Source organism: Syngnathus leptorhynchus, chromosome 7 (genome assembly GCF_054491065.1).
Source record: "Syngnathus leptorhynchus isolate UIUO chromosome 7, UIUO_Slep, whole genome shotgun sequence".
NCBI lineage: Eukaryota > Metazoa > Chordata > Actinopteri > Syngnathiformes > Syngnathidae > Syngnathus > Syngnathus leptorhynchus.
The window spans coordinates 7287204-7310650 of NC_141201.1; the positions used below are offsets into that span (position 1 = coordinate 7287204).

At 37.4% G+C, this 23447-nt stretch overlaps 1 protein-coding gene across 2 annotated transcripts in view; it reads left to right on the plus strand.

Annotated features, from left to right (window-relative positions):
- The first annotated feature begins 670 nt into the window (after positions 1–670).
- Positions 671–23447, plus strand: part of LOC147054497 (chloride channel protein 2-like) — a 61437-nt gene continuing 38660 nt past the window's right edge. For both annotated transcript variants that reach the window (XM_085916565.1, XM_085916566.1), the window contains exons 1-2: positions 671–942; positions 13851–14001. In XM_085916565.1, coding sequence (XP_085772691.1) covers positions 892–942; positions 13851–14001 — 202 coding nt within the window. In that variant the 5' untranslated portion in view covers positions 671–891. The remainder of the gene's footprint in view (positions 943–13850; positions 14002–23447) is intronic.

Sequence of the window (23447 nt, forward strand, 5' to 3'; positions counted from 1 at the left end):
AACATCACAGAAGCTCAAGTCTCAGGTCATTGCCAATCATCAGCTCAGCTTCAGAAAACAGATGAGTCGCGATTGGTCATTACCTGAGTAACTGTCTTTTTTAGTCAACAGGAAGTGGCAAAATGGCTACCCCATGAGATGGATTTTGCCATTTAATTCATATTCCACAAACGCAACATTTATTAGAATGTTGTGTTTGGACTGGTGGGGAAGCATTAAAACTATAATGGAACATATTGGTGTTGACTTCCCCTTTTAAATATGTCATCAATACAAATAACCTGTGGCGACGTGTCAAGGGGTCTAACAATACCGCATCCATGTGATCATGGCATAAATAAAATACAGATAATAAAGGGGGAAGCCTTGTCCACCCCTGGCCACCACGTAGCTCCGCCCCTGTTTTTTTCTCCCAGTTACTATTGTTTCAAATTAGCGGTACACATTGGAGCCAGAGAGGTCTGTTTATTTTTTTATTTTAGTACTACTCATATTACTGACAGTCTGGAAAAAAAGTGTTTGTTTGAAAATACTTTTCCTTAAAGTCACAACAATACATGTACTATAAATACATAAATAAAAGAGAATAATATAAACAACAAATCAAGCAGGAGGTATGTTAATTGTGCTGATCTCAGATGGGAGTGTCAAAACCCACCTCAGTGAGCCAAAGTCCCGCCTCACAAGTAAGTCTCCTCCGGCCGGGACTTGAGACTATAAAATGAAGGAAACAGTCAGCACTGAGTTGGAGTTTGATTTCGAACTAATCTGACGTTTTAAAGCAGGTCAAATGCTCTGATCGCTGCACACACAGTGAGACGTCGCTGTCACCTATCGGTTTCCTCTCAATTCCAAGCACCAAGCTTTCACCCGGGCTGCACGGAGCTCACCATGGCTGGGGACGGCTCCGACCAGCGGGCGCTGCAGTATGAACAAACTCTGGTGAGTTGGAGTGCAATGCTTTCCACCGATCTCCTGCTCGCTGGTAACACGCACAAATGTCACTTTCTGCCCAACTGTTAAATTAAGCCGAATTTCAGCGAACACACCGCCGATTCCAGCGATTCACATCAACATTAATATGAAGGCGGTTTTAATACTCATGTAAAGTAGCGACGTCAAAATATAACTTTTATCCATGCAATTTGTTACTTACTGGCGTCTGCATGTCGCTGCTGCTGAAAATGAATGGACGGATCGAAGCGAGAAAAGTTGCAATGCTTTCTCGTGGTCTATTCGTCTACGCTTACGTTTGGCATGTGACGTTTTGGTAGACTAAAATAATAAACAGAAACACGAAAAGCATTGCAGTGCAGGTAGCGAGCTAAATGCATAACATCTGGATTTGACTCTTTCACATGATATTGACAAATGTCTCATATCATATATCCCCTAGGAAAGAAATAACGCCTCAGGCCAAATTCGCACTCTAACAACTGTTAATGTCTAGAAAAAAAATCAATACTTACCACAAGCCTTATAGGTGGGTTCAAAAAGTTAATGAAAACATTTATTTGAATCAGTTAATTTCAGTAGTCGTAGTCATATTTTGCATTAGTAATCTTCTTTAAGTGTTGCCAATATTTACTGAAATTTGAAATAAAAATATTTATCAGTTAATCATGCTATCGTTTTATATTTGACCTGCAATCTTTGTGGTCTCACTTAAGATAAAAAACGCTAGAGGATGGAGTTTGAGTCAAACCCATTGTGTGCAAGTGTGCACTTGCATTTAAACGTCACATAGTGTTTTTACTGACAAAACCGCTGAAAGGCTTGAAAAATCTTCTCTTTCAGTAGACTTGTTTTATGGGCCAACAGTAGCCATTTAGCAATTGAAAGACAAGCCTTTCGAGAGACACTACTGTAACACATTTATTGCCTCAGTTTTCTTTTCTTAAACAACTTCCCTTGCAGAAAGCCCTTTAAACACGCGCGCGCAGGCACGCACGCACGCACCCACACACGCGCGCAGATCGCACGCACGCACGCACACAGTGTGTGTCATTTAATCTGTATTTGTGTGTTTGAGCGATTACACAATGTGCGCCCTGCTGATTCAGCACTGGACGCTCCGTCACCCTGCAGGGTCTCATGCTCCGAGCAGAGCAACGTGCACAAGCAGCTTTTGCTAAAGAAAAGTCCCCCTGCACCTCCTCTTTGTTTAATGTCCATCACCCTGCTGATAATTTGAGGATAAGCAAAGCATCAAAATTGAAACAAATACACAACTCTACTGCCAGAATAACTTCTGATAGTGTAAATGGGCTCACTCTGGGCCTGTCATCAGCTCCCTGTTGGTTGTAGTAACATTGTTTCTTTGTATGAAACTGGCAGTTGTGCTGGTTTCTTGTGGGCAGCTGAGTCAAAGAATTCACTGTAAGAAGTACTTTATGGCTGCCTACTGAGATGTCTGTATTGACAATTTATTGAAGGCTGAAGCAGTTAGTGCTTAAATGTGGGTGATTTTAGTGTTGTAGCAATTCATTTTTTGAATAACTAGATGTTGAGGTTGAAGCTTGTAATTACTAATCATCTGAGTTCTCCCCTTGCTACGTTTACATTGGCAACATTTCTTCAATCCGAGTTTGGATTAAAAATTTTCCACGGACACTAAAACTATTGATAGGGCTTGTGCGTTCATGCATCACACTTTCGATCAGAGCAAATCACTTTGACGTGCGGAGATTGACCAAATACACTGGAAATAGTGGGAGAAGAAGAAGCCGTAGCAAATTCTGTGCCAACAAAACACATCTCCTTCCATTTCTACTTTTAACATTCGCATCATTTTTCTAACACTTCCTAATGAAACTGTACTTTTGTATTTGCGATTGTTGATTTTTAAGACACAAGTCCAGCTGTACGTTCTTCCACATGCTGTGATGAACTGAGAGCGACGGCAGCTTCCGAGAAGAACAGAAACATATTGACGTTACGGACATGAGCGATGAAGGCGGTTTGTTCCAAAATGTCGGAATAAGTGTTTTTACATGCGCCAAATGGATTATCAATCGACATAAACCACCCCTCTCATTCGTAATGAAATCTTGATCGAAATAGGCTTGATCAGGTCACAATATTCCAAATGGGGTGCGTACGTGAAGCATTTTTATTCCAATCAGTCAATCAATAATTTGAATGAATGCGTCTATTGTAAACGTAGCCACTGAACAAAGCAATTGTGGACTATTCTATATTTTGTGGATCATTGTCTGGTCAAGTGTGCTCCAGTGTACAGAGTCATCACCAGAAAGGAATGGCTGAAAGAGTACGGTGTTAAAGATAATCTTAGTCCTAGCAAACACAGTTTGGACGGACGAATTTGACCCAAAAGTGAAGCTGGGTGTCTTTCAGTTCCAGTGACCTTTTAACCACATAAATGTTCCCCGGGCGGAATGGAAAAAAAGTCTCTTTGGAAAACAAGTTGATAAATGAGCATTCACACAGCGGTTGCAGCTTGCCTCATTTTGATAATTTGATGTGTGGTGTCATAAATTGGCAAATCCTTGGTTTATGTCAACCCTTAATCCAGCATCTGTACCTTACACATGGGACAGCAGGAAAAACGATGTGATAATCTCGTCATATGTAGAGGAAGGTTTGCATTGACACGTGTTATTCAGCCTAGAGGCTTGGCATGAGTTAAAAGGTTCTGGACTTTAAGCACTTTGAAATTATACAATAGCTGGGAATCACAGAGCCTTGTCAATCATTGATACAGCGTATCAACAATGTGTAACCTACTGTTGCTTAAAAAATAATAAAATAGCAGGAGGTGGTGGTAGTACCTTTAAATTACATGCTTGTAAAGATTTGCATGCAACAGAGCTGGCTAGTGGTCACTTCTGAGATTTTATTTCGTACTCGAGACAATTGGAGGAGTGTTGGGTTTTGAGCTGGAAGTTTATGAATTAAGGAATATTAATAGGAATGGTGGAGGTGTAGCAATATGTAGGAATAAAACTGAAATTTGAAGTATTAGAAGATATGACATCTGTGATTGACAACTTACTAGAATGTTGCAACTTACTACTGAAACACATTAGGAAAAATATAAGAATGTTAGTTCTCAAGCGGGCAGCTCAACAAAACTGGCAATAATCGAAGCTGTTCAAAAAATATCAAACACTATTGATCAGAGAAAGCAAACTATTGGAATATTTATTGTAGGGGTTAAAAGCATGGAAAAGGAATTCTTTATGTTGTGACATACTATTTGAAGTTTTTTTTAAAGTCCTATTTCTTACCTATTTTCTACAGAAGTTACTAGCTCTGCATTACTTTATTCTGAAACAATACAACAGTCCAATCAAAGTATGTGGCAAAGAGCAATAGGAAAATTAATAATTAATAAGCATTGTACGTGCGTGCTTAGCCATTTGTCTTGAAACATTTCAATGGCATTTCGGAAATTTGATCTCTGAAATTCTGCCATTCCTTATTGGCCCTCTTTTCTTTATTTAGCTATTGATATTTATTTGTCTGGGGAAGAATGTCAGGTCGACAAGTACTTGACCTATTCTTTTAAGGCTAGTAAAAAAAAGGCTGTTTACGCAATATTTGTTCAACAGCTAAACTGAGAACATGCTTCTGGCTCTAAGCATAGATAAGCAGCAAAAGCTTCCAACATTTTCCCCAGGTAAAAAGGATGGCCTTGGCTGTTTTGTTTGCCAAAATGATCCATTCAGCTCAATGTTTGTCATGAGCACTTGTCGTGTGAATAGATGACAGGATTCAATTGTAGATGTTTATAAACAAACCAAAAAAGAAAACATTTGCTTGAAGTAACGAACGTTTAGCCCAAGGGTGAGCATGCTAATCTCAACGAGTTTGCAGTTAGAAAAAAATGTCCTGCATGTGTAGATATGGTATGTATTGGTATAAATTAGGAAATAGGCATTTTAGATAAAATTACCTCCCAACTCATATAAGTAGTTGAGACTTCCAAATATATAATTAAATGGGAAAGCGGAATCATTCACAACTGATGCATGTCGTTTGTCCGCAGGCGTAAATAGCCCATCCCCAATTTGCAGGTTTACCCAAGATTTACAAATCAGCGACAGAATGTGGCAGTTCAGCTCCGCAGGATCCTGATAGTGAACGTGATCATTTGAATCAGGTGTCTTGGAGGAGGGCATTATCTAAAACATGCAGGACCAGGGTTTGAGACCTCTAGTTTAAATTGAAAAAAAATCGGTTTCAGTGCTTTTCTCAATTTCTGGAGCTCTGTGTTAACTGGTGTCGTTTGGACGTTATCAACCGCATCTTTCAAAAACACTGAAAGAAAGTCAGGGTAACCTTGAAAAGGTGGCATGCCCTTCAAAGTTCTCGTATAAGCGGATGTACAGTTTATAATCTATTGTTTGTATTGAATTGGGAACTGTTTGTTGATAACACAATTTTGATCATATGATCTCGTTTACATATCAACTGCACATCATTTAAAAGATCAAGACAGGAAAGTATGGTAATTTATATACATTTACCAATTTAAAAAAAAATGTTGCTCACTTTGCATCAATAATTTCTCAGTTTTTACTGATTCTAATTCACTTCTGACTTTTAAACTTGCCAGGTTCCAACCAATTAAATATTAACACAACATTCTTGGAAGTAAATTGTTTTTTTTTGTCACTATATTTAAAGTTGCAGTGGACCTCATAGTATTTATTGCACTACAAAGATTTTCCATTTCCAATTTTAGGGCAAACAGACAAAAATGGAATGCCAAATGATAAAATCTACAAGAAAGAATTTTTTGAGCTTGAAGGATTTCATCTCTGTCCACTCATGCAGATATTTGTCACAGCAAAAGGGGATGTGGTGTTAAACGCAATCTTGTGATGGCATTGCGGAATCATTCCTTTTTTTTTTTTCTTTTTTTCCAAATAATAATTCTTTATTTTCTTAAGCACTTCCTTAATCTTTCTGTAACTCATCAAAAAAACATTGAATATTTGAAGAGGTGTGTAGAGTTTTTTTGTCCACTGTATATACTATTTTATTATTTTATATTTTATTGCATGACTTAAGTGTTTTTTAGTACTTTTTGATTGTGATTTAATCAAGGACTCCTGATCACATGGTCAAATAGAGTTCCTGTATTACTAAAAAAGTGATATTGTTACTATATTTAACTTACCAAAAGTTTCATTTATCAGCTCGTTTTGCATACAATATTGATGTTTTAAAACATGATAGCATTTGAAATATAAAATTTGCTTATTTTAACTTTTCTTTTTTAATGAATGCCAAAACAAAGTTACAATTTTTAACCCAAATAAGTCTCTCGGAAAAAAGATTTATAGGACAGAAGGTTCCCTTTTCTTCCAACAAGGACACACTTTGTTTGAAAGTCTCCCCATTGGGTCTCAGTTTAGTATGTGTGTGTGACTAGACTGTTAACTTCTTTGTTTTGGATAGATCCACTCTTCTCTTCTCTTTCTTTTTTGAATTTTCTATTGATTTGCTTTAGTGTAGTCACAATTGAATGTTCATTTAATCTTTTTTCATGTGTACACTAAATATATATCGCACTGACATCTATATGAGTAAAACGATATTGTATTTTCTGTTTTCTAGTTCGCCTTATTTTAAAATATATTTAACCTGATTTTCTCGAAATGTTTAACAGTTAATCTCTCTGTTAATATGTTATATAACTTATTTCAGCATGCAAGAGTTTGCTTTGCATGCACTGCTGAGATGCCTTTGAGCAAAAGTGCTAAATGGTTGGTTGTGTAGCCTGAAAACAACCCTGTCCTACTGAAGATCTGCAACAGGCCATTTGTCATGCAAGCTCAAACTGTTCGCTTAGACCTCTCTGAATGTGCTTTTAGATCTTCAATGATATCCCAGTTGGCACACATGTTTGTGTGTGTATATAATATACACATAATAATAATGTGTGTACAATGGATATAAAAACTCTACACACCCATGCTAAAATGCCAAGATTCTGTGATGTAGGAAATTGAGACAGAGACAAATAATTCCAAAACCTTTTCTACCACTGTGGCGTAGGATATTTACAAATCAATAGAATCAAAAATCTGAAAGGGAGTAAAAATTAAAAAACAGAGTTGAAACAACATTTCAAGACAGTATATTGCATTTATGCCCTCAAAACCCAATATTAGTTTGCATTTTTTCCTTTGATTTTTTTTCTTTTGATTGGCGTGCTGTGAAGAATTGCCAAGTGCATTTTTTATTTTTTTACAATGGTTCACTTCAGTCACATTCAGCTGTGTTGCTCGTTGTGCATCCGGCCCTAGGCAAGAAGAAACAAACCACACTAGTTTTCAAAATAAACTTGTAAAACCTGATCTGATACACTAAATAACATATTCGCAAAGTGTTTCTGTTGTTCAGAAAGGATCCACTGTGTCCATCTTAATCTTTGTGTTTCACTATCATTAGGAGTTTAATATATAAAATTGGGGAATATACATTTATTTTGTTAAAATACCGAGAGTAGCTAACATTGCAATAATAATGTGAAGCCTTAAATTTGATAAAGCTTGTTAAGGCTGAATTTAAATGCAGTGTCACAATACAGACCTTTTTCTTATATATTTTTTTTTAAGACCACTGTTAACACCGGGGCTTGTGAGATGTGCACTGCTACACTTTTCACACGGGTACAATCTCATTATATATTTATATATATATATCTCCAGGGATTCCTCATCCCTGATTTAAACTCACAAATAAAGTAAATGAGATTTGTGTATACATTTGCAATGTAGACTGTGTATTTGATTTACAACAAATAAACAAATGACTTAGTGTGACTTGTTAGCTATCTTTAAACACTGACTTTTTCCACAAATTTTCCACGTGATGGAAAATGATTTCACTTGTGACTAAAAACCAAATCCCATCAATCATATAGCATTAAACAGACGTTATCACAGCACACAAAGATGACAGTCACCAAGGAAGTTTTTCTCTTTTCATCACCACATATTAGTCAGGCCCGTGCTGTGTATTTCCCCACTAATGTTGTTCCCAGAGTCATATGATCTAGCGTAGCTATCAATTCACTAATTGTGCACGTGTCCGCAGATATTTAACATCAGGCCGAGCACTCCAAATTGTTCCTAGGTGTGAGTGCGAGTGCGAAGGGTTGTTCGTCTCTGTGTGCCCTGCGATTGGCTGCCAACCAGTTCAGGATGTCCCCCGCCTACTGCCCGATGACGGCTGGGATAGGCTCCAGCATGCCCGCAACCCCCGTGGGGACAAAGCGGTTCTGAAAATGGATGCATGGATGGATGCATGGATGGTTATTTGTGTTTTTTGAATAGATGGTTGAATCTTTTTTAAAATAGGTGGTGTTGACACTGTTAACAATTCTTATTAGTCCCACTACTAGGAAGCAAGGTCTCTCTAGTGATACAGAAAAAGGTCAGGTCAAGGCCTAAGGACAGGTATTAACCACTTTTTGGGACCACTTATCCTCACAAATGTCTATTGTATGAAATGTTAGTAAATTCTCTGTTTTCTATTTGATAAATACGTACATGTATTCTTAGTCTAATATTTATTTTTATGCTCGTCACTAGGTGATGCTAGGAATAGTTAGGTAGCAAAAAAAGTGGTTGCAATCTCTCAATGTTTTTAAAAATGTCAATTATGGAACAGAATTTGGCAAGTAACCTGAAGTAAATGCACATGATTTCCTTTAGGGGCCAAAAAAAAATTATAGGGTGGGCTGGATCGGCACCCTGGGCCTTGAATTTGACACCGCCCATTAAAGTGCAAATTGTAGTCTTCTCTGTGTCAACCCTGTCAGCGATGCAAGATATTTATTCCTTTTGCTAGCATATTTGAGCATATGTGTAAATCTCAACAAGCTAATCTGAAGGCACATGATTAAGATGAAAAAGCTTTGAAGCATTTGAGAGTGCAATCATGCATGCATGTGTGTGAGACTGGGGAAGTAAATCTTTTATTGCAATTATGGATCGGTATTTGATAGATTTTACTTTTAGGGACCAACCTCAGATAAATAATTACATAGATAAATACAAACAAACACAGCCTTCCTTTGTCTCTCCTCTGCATCCTCTTTGCATGTCTCCAAGTGTGCGTGAGAATTTTTGAGCCTTCATTTGGAGTGTCTTCTATTGTTTATCCTCCCACCTGGTTGGGTATTTGACTTTCTCATAGTCTCTGTTTTTTTCCTCTTTCTTACATGATCTTCTAATCATGTTGTGACTATCAGATTTCACCCCCCTCGCTTCTCCATTATTCCACCAGCAACTCAAGAGTCTTCACTTGTTTTTTGGTTGCTTTCTGTCCTTAGATTTGTGTCAACAAGTTCTTCTTCATCACCTTCTTAGGCCTGATATTATCACAGCTGTGTTTTTGAAGTCGGACGTGAGTGATGAGTTTTTCAGATAGAGCGTCCCCAGGCCGAGAGTGTGTGCACTGGGGCCAGTGCAGGGCAGTGCCATGGCGGTGCTGTCCCACATCCTGATCAAGCACGTGCAAGAGACACGGAGAGAAACACTGGGAGTCATTGTGTGCAAATGTGTCTCCCTCCCGCCTCTTCTCACTTTGTCTCACGTCTTTTCTCACTGGTACTATTGTCTGTTCATGTTTGTTCTGTTACTTATGTTTCACTCAATTTTATCACCAGAAGCAATTTGAGGCAAAGTATGTGTAATATATGACAATAATATATTACAATGATGGACCTATTATTAGCGATGTTCAGTACCGTTTTTTTTTTTTCAGAACAATACCAGTGCAAATACTCAACTCTTGAGTATTCACTAATACTGATACTAAGTAACTGATACTATCAGGACTTTTAATACATGAGATTTATTTTAAACCAATTACAGATCATTTTAAAAACCTTTCGTTCATTTCTGACAAAAAGCAAGAAGTGATTGCAATAGAGAACTGAAATAAAAAAATAAAAAAAAAATTTAAACAACTCTATGATTTCGGATTCATTTGTAAAGAAAGTAAATAAAAAAGATGTAAAAAATAAAACTGGCAACTTAGTTTTAGTCTTTGTTCAAAATAAAGTGGTGCAAAATAATACAAGTTCAAATCCTAAATCTTAACCAGGACACTAAAGTTGAAAATACAGCTCAGCGATACAAATAAAACATTTAACTGAATGTAATTTTTTTCACGTCAGCCAATAAGGGCTGTCAGAATCGATTTTTCAATCAATTATTTTATCGATTAGTCAAATAACCAGATAAATATTTATTTCTGTTAGTGTATTGAAAATGTTTTCATTTTCCCCAATTCCTGTTTATTAACCAATTATTTTTGTTCATTATCATTGTTCATGTCACATCGTCCATCACTAAATATAATCTGAACTAAATGACAGAAAAATTCTCAATCTCGAAATATACCCCAGTTGTCCATATTCCTTTTTTAAATGGATACATTTTCAAGTGTTTCAAACAGTGATTCACGCATAGCTGCGATTATGTCACTGGTCATATTATTAGGAAAAGGAAACAGTTATTCCTAGGCTACTTGCATAAGCACTAATAAAAAATAGAGGTGACTCAAATGTAAATTGAGAATTAATTTGACAGAAAATGAACATACTACATAACAATGGGCATAAATCTATTGTTTACAAGATGTGTTTGCACTTTAATATATCCTTTTATCAAATGGGATTCATCGAGGCAACAGGTCTGAAGGCCTTGTCGTTTTGTCTACCAATTACAGTATTCTTTTTGTTCCCTCTGTGTTTACTTTCTACAATCCTTTGACTTAAAAAAAATGGTATAGTCAGCTCACATGAATTCTGTACTCCATTGCTCAGGTTCATGCTACTTTGTTTAAGTGCCTCCTGTGGCTTCTTCTGCCTCTCAGTTTTCTGTCCTTCCTCCATCCTGCTTTTATTTGAAGTCTTGTCCAACTCTGGGTGAGTGGAAGAGAAGCCTAAAAGGTTGGCATGGCAGTCTGGCATAAGCACACAAGACTTCCCCTATTAGGCTCCTAGGGTCCCCCCACAGGGCCATAGAAAAAGCTTTTATTTATTGTGCATCCTTTTCCCTTTTTCAGTCTCGACAATACACCGTTTTTTTGTTGATACCAGTAACACATCCCAAGTAGTTACTTTTCAGTTGTGCACATTTTTGCGTAGCGACTGAGCACCTACTTGCGTGTAAAAAGTATACAATTACTTTTATAATATCATGAATATGTTCGTATGAGTATTTTCCTCTAAGGCACTCCCTCCTTTTCAGTACATTGAGACTCGCATGTTCAATCACCTCAAGGGAGGAGAGACAGAGATTGGTGTTTTCAATATGGAAGTACATGAATGATTAGTATTAATAATTAAAGTAAAAATAATTAATAATGAGTCTCATTATTGTCAGCTAAGAATAAGAATATTAAGATTTGGTGCACACTGTGCTCTCAAACTGTGGAAAACAAAGGTCAATAAGGGTGGATAGCTGCTCTTTGCCATACCAGCTGAAACTTATCCACAAAGTTACAAGTTAAACGGTGGACAGTTATTCAAGTGGTATCAAAAGGGCTTAGTTGTAATTCTGTAACTTGATCCAGCTCCCTCAGAACACTAAAGTGGATAAGTGATATACAAAATGGATTTGATGGCCATTTGGAAAATTAACAAAATCAGAATTGGCCTATTAATAATTCAGGAAGAGAATGTAGAACGAAACATCACAAATTGGCTCCGCAAACTTGTGTGGGAAGGGAGACAAATCATTGAGCAATTAATCAGAGGGAGGCTATGTGTAGGGGAGTGAGGCAATACAAGATGAGGAATTAATCATTTGTTTTGAACTGAAACCAGGGCAAACATTGTTGGCCGAATACACGTTGATCTTTCCTTCTGGTGTAAGTTACTTGGTTTACCACTGAAAAATATTGATTTTCTTATAAATTTGTTTTAAGTTTTGGAAACTTCAAGAATATATCTACAAATTGCTAAATACCACTTGCACTGCAAGGTTTTCTTAAGCTACAGGGCATTGTGCTTTTCCACTCACAGAAATAAAAATCTCATAAAAATTATAAGCACATCTTTTGTGAAGGTAATCATCTGAAGCTGGAGTCTTCTGCCCATTTGGGGTGAATTCCTGGATCTGTATTCATTTCTCTCTTGATCTCTTTTTCGCCCTTGGCATGTGGAACATTTTGTGATTCATATACTTTTTTTTTTTTTTTGTCTTGGCACTGCACATTAGTTCTTGCAGCTGTTCCAGTGGGTAAAACAAATTGTCAAGCATTGGTATGTCTGAATCTGAAGTCAGGGATGGGCAACTGGAGGCATGGGTCCCACAGCCACTGATTAATTCCCTCCTATGCCCTATATTACATTGTGAGTAGCCCGAATATTATTTTGCAGATTTAGAATAATATGCAGGACAAATTTAATAAGTACCTCAATAATATTCCCATTTTCTGTGAGTTGATTTTTATTTTTATTTTTATTTAAACATGCACAAAATTAGTTTTTGCTATCACTTTAGCGACCAATACTGTGTGATTTCGTATATTTGCGCGTTACCCGAAATAGTCGGTCACGTTATAATAAACCACGTGGTGACAATGTTAAAATATACTTGTAATGTTTTGTATTTTCAATATTGTGATTCATGCAGATAACAGTCAGACTTTATTAATTTACTAAAAAAAGGGCCGTGCTGTTTTTATCGGACGCTTACGTTACTTAAATGATTTCATGCGCCTGTCCTTTCTTAAAGGACACTGGTTAGGGTAATGTCGAGGACATCGTGTTTATCTTGCATCAACAAGCCCAAGAGAGCAGGCTCAGCTGAGGATTTTTGAGTATACACAACAATCCCATTGTTCTGGTTGGATGTGATTGTTTTCCTCTCCTGGTCAGCTGTTAGCTTTGAGGGATTTTATGGAGCCAGGGTAGGCTGATAGATGAAGTTTATTTTTGTTTGGAGCTAATTTCTATTACTTGATGAATTTGATAAGCATTCCTGGAAAATATGACAGATTTTGCCTTACCAAACTGTGTAGTGAGATCAGAAACATCACGATTCTCATGTTTGTTTATTGAGTCCTTGTTTTTCAACGATGATATAATGAGGCCAATGAATAGCTCCTTTTCGTGTTTGTCTTTTTCAACGCTGATATAATGAGGTCAATGAATAGCTTCTTTTCATGTCTGTCTTTCTTTCTGTCTTTCTCTCTGTCTCCTGAAGTTACACCAATCAGCAAAGACACCTAAAATACTTGGTGCACCAGTAAAATTAGTGTTCCGCTTGGATGCCCTGACTGAAACCAAACTGCACGTTTCATAGGCGCCAAAAAGGCTAGACATTTAATGAGTCTGTTTATCAAACCTCAGCAAATCTCATTCTTTGTGACCTTTTACCTGTTCTTCGTTCTGTTGTTGCGACCTCTTCCTGGCCAATAGCATTAAGAAAGGAGGGGTGTTGTAGCTGAAGTGGTCCACTTGGCACTTCCTGTTTCTTGCACTGCTGACTTAATGACTTTTGCACTGTGATTTTTTTTTTTTATTTAACTTTGATTTATTTATTTCTCAAAGGCTGTGTGTAATTAGGCATTCATGCTGAATTTGTATGTGTCGCTATGCTCATTCCATGCATTTCATCACATTTCATGACCCCCAGATATAAAGAATTGTTTCTCATGGTACACAGGTCTTTCTGGTCATTTTTGGTGGTTGCTCTGTAATCTCACCCAAAGGAACAAAATGGCACGCAATCTGTCTTTTGTGTAACGTTTTATGTAAACTACTCACACAATTCTTGTCGTTTGCTAAATTAGGTAAGAGAACAATCCTTGTTCCTCTCATTTTATTAATTTTTACTCTGACTTTTTTCTAGATGTATGGGCGCTACACCCAGGAGCTGGGGGTGTTCGCCAAAGAAGAGGCAGCTCGACTGAGGGAGAGTGGGCAGAGGCGTTCGATCAGTGAGCGAAGCCGAAACTTGGACCTGCTGGAATATAACAAAGGACGCTGTGCTAAGTGTCGCAGTAAGTGTCAGGACTCATTGTTAGTACTTAAGAGACAAGCCACACATAAGTAATGTTCTACTCCTATTTCTAAAATATACGACCAGTTTGTTGGTGTTAGCATTTTTTTTTTTTAATCTGCACTTTTTTGTGCTATGGGAAATATAATATGAGCCATATAAATTCTTGAAAAATTCTAAAATACAAGAAAAAAGGTTAATTCTATATTCTATCAATTTTTCTTCTCTGTGAATCTGCGGAAACATTGCCCAGTATTTCTTTTGTGTTGCCTCTTAATCTGTTCATTTTGTGGTGATATCGTCATACACATCAGTGTGACGCACGAGTATATGTATCAAAGATCCCAAAAAGAAAAAGCAATGATGATCCCTTTTGAACATGTGTCCTAAAATGCACAATGGATAAATTTACAAGACACGCAATTGCAAACGAAACATATTTCGTGGCCTCTGGGTCTATGTGGCAAATTATGTAAGGTCATCCTGCTCCATATACCTTCATCCTGGTGCAGGAATTGTTTCTCTGGAAATGTAGCACCCTCTACTGATACTCAATGCACATAGCATCACTGACATATGGTATATCACCTTTATGTTCCTGTGTCCAAAACAAGTCTTATCTCTTGCAAAACCTTTGCCGTTTCACACATGAGTCATCTTCCAGTAATCCTAAATCAACGGAGCTGCACATGACAACAACAGCATATAGATAATTGTAAAGGTTGCCCCCAAGCAGCTTGCCTCACGTTTAATAGATGCGATGACTTGTCCAACTACCACATGTCCTGTACTGTGTGATTAAAAAGGCAAATAAACACAGTAAATCTAAGTAAAACTCTTTCACAATGCGCACACATTGCAAAATCTTATTCCAAAATGCAATATATATTTTTCTTTCCTCCACATTCTACAAACAAAACCTCATGTACAAAAATTTACACAGAGAATTTTAATCCAACCAAGTGTGGACTCGGCTACTGAAGGACATTCACAAAGTTGTCCGAAAGCCACCACTTTGGCACTATCTTGGCTCTGTGCTTCGGGTCGTTGTCCCGCTGAAAGACGAAACATTGCCTCAGTCGGTCGGCTCTGTGACGTTTCTGTGGAAACTCTGAAACAAATAGACTGCATAATGCTGCCTCTTCGATGTTTCATTATAGGGATGGTACTGGCCGGCTAATTGTCTCTATTCTGGTCTGTTGGTTTGGTGAGACAAGATGTGTGTTTGACCAACTCCAAGGGGGCTACCATTTGCCTTTCTACTAAGGAGGGACTTTTTAGTAGCTTGCTGAAAAGATTGTTGTCCTTCTGGAAGGTTCTCTTTCCTATAAAGGAGCCCTGGAACTCTGACAGTGACCATTAGGGTTTTTTCGTCCCCTCCTTGTCTTCTTCTTCTGATGGAGGTGTGACTATATTTTTGAGAGTCTTGCTGGTTCCAAACTACCATTTACAAATGGTCAATCAATCAATCAATCAATCAATCAATCAATCAATCAATCAATCAATCAATCAATCAATCAAATCCGCTTTATTGTCATTACCTATTACTAGGCAACGGGATATACTGAAAACAAATGGATTATTCTGCTTCCTATTCCAATATGAATCCGAACAGTGCTTAGATTAAAGAGAGCACAAATCATAATTGCAAAAACAAATTTGACTTGACTTCCACTTTAAGGCCTGTCCCTCTTGTTGAATTTCACTGATCTCTGAGGAAGATCCTAGTTTGGATTGTCTTCCAGGGAAGGTTTCCTTCCTTCTTGGTTTCAAAGCTGTGTCAAACACAGTTCGTTTTTGCTTCTTTACTAAATGAAATATTTATTCAGGGGTTTTCATGAAGGTGCTTTGCCTGCAGTTTTCAAAGTTGGCAAACCGCACCAGCAGTTATGATAAATCATTCAGTGTCCTCACAACACAGGGGTTAGGAGTTAAAACAGGAAGTGTAAGTGACTGGGAATGACAATGCCTTTACATTCCTTATATGCCTCACTTTCACCATATCATTATTTTTGTAGGCATGTAGCCATCATTGCAACTTCCCAGTTTTTATCTTTTTTCAGATAAACTACAACTCTGCAGTATTGGAACAGTGAGGCCAAAGTTTTGCTGTAGACTGAAAAAAAGTTCAAAAAACGAACACAAGATGATAGTAACAGTTACTTTTTTTGCAAGTATTTAAACCCACATCTGAAACACATTATTTCTAACAAAATAAACAAAATTGTATGTGAACATTTGAACAGATTTACAATAGAATTTGAGCCAGATTGGGGGGGAATAATGTTTCATATAAATGCTTAGTTTGCAAGAAATGCGACTTTTCCATCCCCAAGTTATTTAGGGCCTTTTATTGTACCGAAAATAGACAGCAGGGTGCAGCATTACACAGTAACTTTTTATTCAATAGTTTTATCTGTATAGTGTACGTGCTACCGTAGTACTCTGTTAAATGTTTTTTTTTCTAAAGACTATTTTAGTCTCCCATTATTTCATATGACACTATTTGACGAAAATCGTGATAATTCGTCTTGGACCATTAAGTGATACACAACTTCAAGGCATTTTGTGTTTGATGCAATTTGATGAAAATTGGATTGGCCTGCATAGAGCCGTGACCCTTCTAATCCACTCTAAACTACAACTGGTATTCTAAATCAGGAACTTGCTCATGGACAAGTGTCCCACATACTACATAGAGTGGAAGCGTAGCAGATGACAACTTTGTTATCTTCAATATTCTCTGTTCTGTCTGAAACAGATGTATTCTACCCCCTATAAGGTTTTTATGATTATTTTTTTTTCTGTTCGTTTCCCCATTCCTACTGGTCTTCTTTTCTTCACCCTGTTCTCCTGCTATGTCATTTATTTGGTTCTGCGGACACATGCGTTTACCCACGTGCAGTGTTTCGCATCAAGTGTGATGTCAGCAGGAGCTCAATTCTGGTGCCTGATGTTGCTATGGAGACATGCAGGCGCCTAGCGACCGACAGTTGCACTTTCTTCTTCTTTTCTTATTATACTTCGTCATTTCCTGTTTTTCTTTGTCTCTCCTCATTACCAAAAGCCATCTCCCTGCGTTTGCACTCTCAGCTTTGTTTATCCCCCTCTCTCACTCAGCTACTTTATGCCACCTGTTCCATTTGTTAGAATGTGAAAATAGATTTGGTTTGGGATAGGTAGGTTGAATGTATAGTTCAAGGGAACACACAGCGATAAATGTACATTGTCTCATTATCGTTTGCAATATTGTGTTTGAGTGGGCAATGGGTGAGTGTATGAAAGCACCTGCACAGTGTGCAAAATTATAGCCCCAGCTTGGTAATGGCTTGTGACATGTTGTCAGAGCCATTTAGGAGGGAATAGCAAAAACCATCTGAAATTCACCTTTTATTCTGTGAATAATTGCTGCAATTCAAATGAACTAATCATCATCTGTATGCGCGCCACAAGACCTGTGTGCGAGTGTGTTTGTTCTTTAAACACCGCTAGTGCCGTCTGCCAATCAGTTCAGTCCAGATGTAATGAAATACGCACATGAGCACGCACGCACACACAACACTACACACACACACACAACACACACACTTGGGCATTGTTCGCCAATTACTGTGTTGTGGGAAAGTTTTAAAATTAAATTAAATGAGATAATCAAGGAGACACTGTGATCAATATTTGGGTCAGTGCCACGTGCAGGGTCTGGGTGTGTGTGTTTGTGTGTGTGTGTGTGTGTGTGTGTGTGTGTGTGTGTGTTAATCTTGGACTGTTGTTGCGAAGTGTTTTACTGTAGTGGTTCTTGGCACTATTCTATATGCTGTACTCAACCCTGAATGTTACGGCATTGAGAGAGTCCTTGATACACAGTGTTGGCTTACATTGATTTTGTAATCCGACAATCTTAGGTTCAGCCAAGATGCAGCCATAAGAAAACTTGTTGTAAAGATTTAGATAATAGTGATGACGTTTACTCTTGTCCCATGTCGCCAACTGAGTCGTAGTTGTAATTTTGTTTTACAGCTTGTAGTGCACAGCGCAGGTCAGGCATTGAAAAAGGAAGATTGCTTTTTTTTTTTTTGTCATTCTTAGTTAAAAAAAAAATCCACAAATCAAATACAGGTACTTTCAAGTCCAATAAGTGCAGTATGTGCTTCTTATCCTAATAAAGTAAAGTAAAATTTGCTATATCTAAGTTCTATTTTGTGTGGATATTTTAAAATATCGTCAAACCATTTCCAAAACATCTAGCAATTGGAAGCCAAAACACTGTTACCATTTACGAGACTTAATATGTCCTTGTTTCATAAACAATTCTGTTATACCCTGTCTTCTGCAAAATTGTTAATTTTGTCGTTATTGGACAGTTCGTAATGAAATTGAGTTTAGACATAATCCATTAGGGTTAGCATACTCATATTGCCCCTGTGTTACAAATTTTACAAACAAGTCAAGTGGTATGGATGGATGGATGGATGGATGGATGGATGGAGGGAGGGAGGGATGGAGGGATGGAGGGATGGATGAGTGTATTTACATATTTAAGTTAATGATGCCTCATCTAGGTAGTTTCCTTCCACTCCAGACAGAGGAAGGGAAACATGTGGAGCCTGTTGTTTTTCTAGCATTTACAAGGTGGTGACCATGCTGAGATCATAATGATGATCGCATCTCATGAAATACTGGGTCAGTGGCTTACAGTAAAAGCTGGTTTATATGATCAGCAAACTGTAGATGAAGGAAAATCTGTCCATGAAAATGCTGTATATGAAGTGTTTTACCTTATTGCAACTCTACCTATATTCAAAGGTAACATTTTTATGAATCCTGGTATTGATTTTGTGTTTTAAAAGATGGTTTTATAGATGGGTCCCTTCTCAGAACACAAAATTGATAAAAAAAATAAATACATAGGGTAAAGCCATTCAAGCCTGTATTCTAATCCCTCTTCAGATACCGATTGCCTGCCACCACCTTTTTTTAATTCAGATCATTCTAATACAAATTGAAATACCAGTGATCTTGGCTGCTATAACAGTGTTTGAATTGAAATTTTAAATATCTCATCAATTATAAATTCATAATATTAGGTCTATGAATTATAGTGATCCTTTTAGTCTTTTTTGCTCCAATTGCTTGTAAGAACAGCTTCCAATTTGCACAGCCATAGTCTTCACTCACACTTTCCTTCAACACTTTGTTATCCCATTCTGACACCTCCTGCCCTTTCATTCTCATTTTTTTTTTGCATTTTCAAGCCTAAACCCACTCCCAGAGAACCATTTTTTCTTCATGTCTTCATCCATCTTCCTCATGATTTCCCTGTCCTTTAGCCATATAATAGGCTGCTGAGTTTGCAAATATAAACTTTATTTTATTTTTGTTTTTAAATATACATTGAATGACAAAGTATCAGAATCATTTACTATCGATTTATCTGTTTTCAGCACATACTGTACTTTCTTACGATAATTATCATCTGTGGTTTATCTGTCCTCCAGGGTCAGGGTATCCATATGTTCTAGAAGCACCACCCCAGGACTTTATCTCTGGTAAACAAGTAAACAACAAATTGCCCCTTTAACTTTCAATTCCTCATTAAACCTGTGTTGCCATTCCCTTATCATTAACCTTTAATAACTTCCATTCCCACTTGCTTTGAGACATAACAGCCATACTCTTGGAAAAAAAAAAAAAAATTAATGTGTAAAATATAAACAAAAACAGAATGTGATGACATGCAAACAAATTTCAACTAATCTATCGAAAACACTACAAAGACAAAAAAATTCATGTTGAAATTGATGAGCGTTTTTGTTTTGTTTCTTTCTAAATGTTCTCTCATTTTGAAATTGATAACTGCAGCATATTCCAAAATAGCTGGGACAGGAGCGATTAAATAAAGGTTGAGGAATGCTAAAAAAAAACAAAACGGTGAATAGGTTAATTAGAGAAAGATGAGTATGATTAGGTATAAAAAAGAGCATCCCAGACAGGCTCAGTGATTATAAACAAAATGTCTGAACAAAAGAGTCTGTTTATATTCATTACATAGACTTGATGAAGCTCATCAAAATAGGCTCAGTGATTCACAAGCGAGGATGAGACTACGTTAACCACTTTGTGAACATCTTTGTAATGATATAAGGTTTATCAAAACTATCTGAAATTGATAACAATGAAACATTTGTCAGCCTATTCGTTCAAATTGTTAAGTGCAACAATGATCCTAAATACACAAGCAAATATGAAACAACAAAAGAAGAAAGTCTTAAGATGTTGTGATGGCTGACTAAAATGCAGTGACAAGATTATGAAAGAGATTTTATTCATGCTACAGTTGTTTTTTTTTAACTATTTTGTGTTAAAAAAGTTCTGACTTGTGGCTGCCTCACCATGACAATGCACTTTCGCCATAATGGAGCAAAATCACCCTTCTGACATAACCTGGCTCGGTGTGATTTTTTTTTCTTCTTCTATTCTTTTCCAAACTCAAGTGGGTTGTCAAGGGCACCCATTTTAAATATATGGCTGATATCAAGATTTCTGTGATGAGGAGGATCCTGGAACAATCCTTCCAGGATTACAAGAAGGCATGGCAGAAAATGCTGGCAAAGTGTGACATTTTGATGTCAATACTTTGAAGTTTGTCTTTTGGAACTTTTTGGATACACCTTAAATAGAACTTTTTGGACACACCGTAACTATAAAACATGATTAATATGATTTGAATTCCACAAACTTCATCACGTCAGGGTCTCTATTGATTTTGCAGTCAACACAAACATGTTTATTGTTTCCACAAATTCACCATAGTGAATCTGTGTGTTGACTAATGCTCTCATCCTGGCCTTATTACAGCTTGCCCCAAGATCTAATTGAAAGTAATAAAGAATGTTCAATATCTTTCTTTTGTTTTGTGTGCATACGTGCATTTGAGAAAAAGGAGAATGGTAGATAGGAGAGATGAATATAGGTACAGTATTTCAAAGAACATCCGCAGAGGACTGCAGTGCGGAAGTGCTGACACTGCAATAGCAAAGATGGGTTTGGTGTGTGGGTGGGCTACAGAGAGTGAGCGTAAAAGCGGGAGCAAAAAGTGGAGAGAGGGAAATGCAAAAAATCAGAGAGTGATGACGAGTAATAAAAACAAAAGAAGGGGCAGTTCCTGGCAGAGGTCTGAAGGATAAAATGGATGCATGAGAGAATGATGTAATGAAGACAGAGGTCCCTTGGCTTTTGATCCAACACACTTTAATCCAGGAAATGAGCAATGCACATTAATCACATTGCCAGTGCAAAACATTTTCATCAAGCAGATATAGTGCATTCTTTTATGAGATGGACACTAGTTTTCTGTTTTGCTTCGCGTGTTGTGGCCATAGTACGTTGTGGTAGACATCAAATGGATGAATCTCTAAGGACAAATACAATTTCCTATTGACTACATGGTTAAGATCCCCCCTCGAGATTTAAAACAATTTGTACTACAGGAAATTAAGTGAATCAATTGTACAAGGGTCAAACTGTGACTCTAACAACTAACTTTTTTTTTAGCTGTATGGGCTTAACTTATAAATAGTTATTGTTATAATTTACCATGATAATAGTTGAGCACTGATGGAATAACTGTGTTTAATTAGAACGGCATAATGCAAAAATGATTTCTATCGCTAATGTTCTGATCTGTATAAACAGACGAATCTTTTCAAGTTTATTTCTCATGCTAATCATGATTTTCATGTGCATTTTCATTACACTGCATTTAGCATACCGATACATTTTATTACAATCAGAAGAATGATGCCACAATGGCTGTAACCCTACAAGTAAACAGATTTGCAAAAAGAGGCGTTTTGTCTGAGACCAACACCTATGCCATTACACAACATTTGCATAAACATCACTTTTAGACCTAATTAGAATGGAAAATACGTCATCATCACAAAGTCTGGAGGAGATGGTTCTGTTTTGATATTAAGTGTACCAAAGGCAACACTTATAAGTATACGGTTGACTTTAATGGTCTTTTAAAACAGCCACAAACACACTTGGTCAATATTTTCAAAAACAACCTCAATAATGGCCACTGCAAGGATTTCTTAAAAACGGTATGTTTTTGTTTTTTTTTCTTTCATGTCACATCCATTGTTTTTTCCTCTGTTAAACATTTTATGTACCCACCAAAATTGAAATTGGGCTCACTCGTTACGTGGCGAATGTAAGTCTCTACGTATGGAGAGAGATTGCAAAATCCATTGAAGAAAGATGCAAAGAAAAAGATTGTAGGGATGTTGCTTGGGGGGGTAAGTCAGAGATGAGAGCCTATGATACGCTGAAAGGCAGAACAGTTTTGGGGGTGAACAAATGAAGCAGGGCAAAGGGAGATCAACAGGTAATGAGAGATTGGGCTGGAACATGATTCTTATTGCATGCCTCCAAGAATCAAGATGGCAATTCATCTGCAAGTTAAAGTCTGTGTGCCTGCATGTGTGCACATGTGCAGAAACTTCCATGAGATATTGCCAGCATCAAGACCTGGAACTAAAGTACATGTTAGTTTAGACCTTAATTAGCGATAGAACCTGCCTATATGTCAAATATTGGCTCAGCAAAATAACCACTTAAGCACCATTCAGAGGAAGTGCACAACTTTTTGTTCCGCTCAGACCTGACTCCAAATGTGTTGTTTTCATTTTAAAGAGCGATGCATTTGCAAGTAATAGTCATCACTCATCAGTCCTGTTCGCAAAAACCCACAGAATGAAATAAGAGGAAGTAACTCCAGCATTTGTGTCTGTCAAATCCAACAGTCACGCTGTGCCAGACAGCAGCTGCTACTCCAACTAAGATTCTGAGCGCACTGCTATTAAGATGCGTGTGACATGAAGCCATCCAGGCACAACTTGTTCTGTGCAGCAGCTCGTTCAACAAGCAAGCAAACAAACCCTCACCTGGGAAAATTGCACCACTGACCTTGGTTTGCATGATGGATATCAAATTAGCTATTCCGTTTGTGAGCAAACCCATCCTTTGGTAGATGAAAATGTCCTACTAAACTTTGACTGCCTTGCAAACACACAAATCTTCTAAAATATTGAAACGTTGAGGCCATTTTTTTCTTTTTTGCTGAAAGACGATAACAATGGGCTTTCAAAAGCTCAATATTCAATTTTCAGCTCAGTTTTCTAATTGTCATCTCAACAATTTAGATCGTGTGAATAGCGTGCTCAGTTGATGCACACTGTCTCACAAACGGTATTCTCAGCGTTTTGAAACAAAGTTGGCACTGATTGTCCGGCGTGGGTTCCACACGTCTGATCTTGTTACTTCTGTCCGTTGTCACATAATCAATAAACAACAGTGTGCTAGTTCACAGCGAGGAGTTTAATACTAGGTTACGTAGAATGCATTTGGATCCATAAATTTAGCTCACTGATTGGTTGGGGGTAT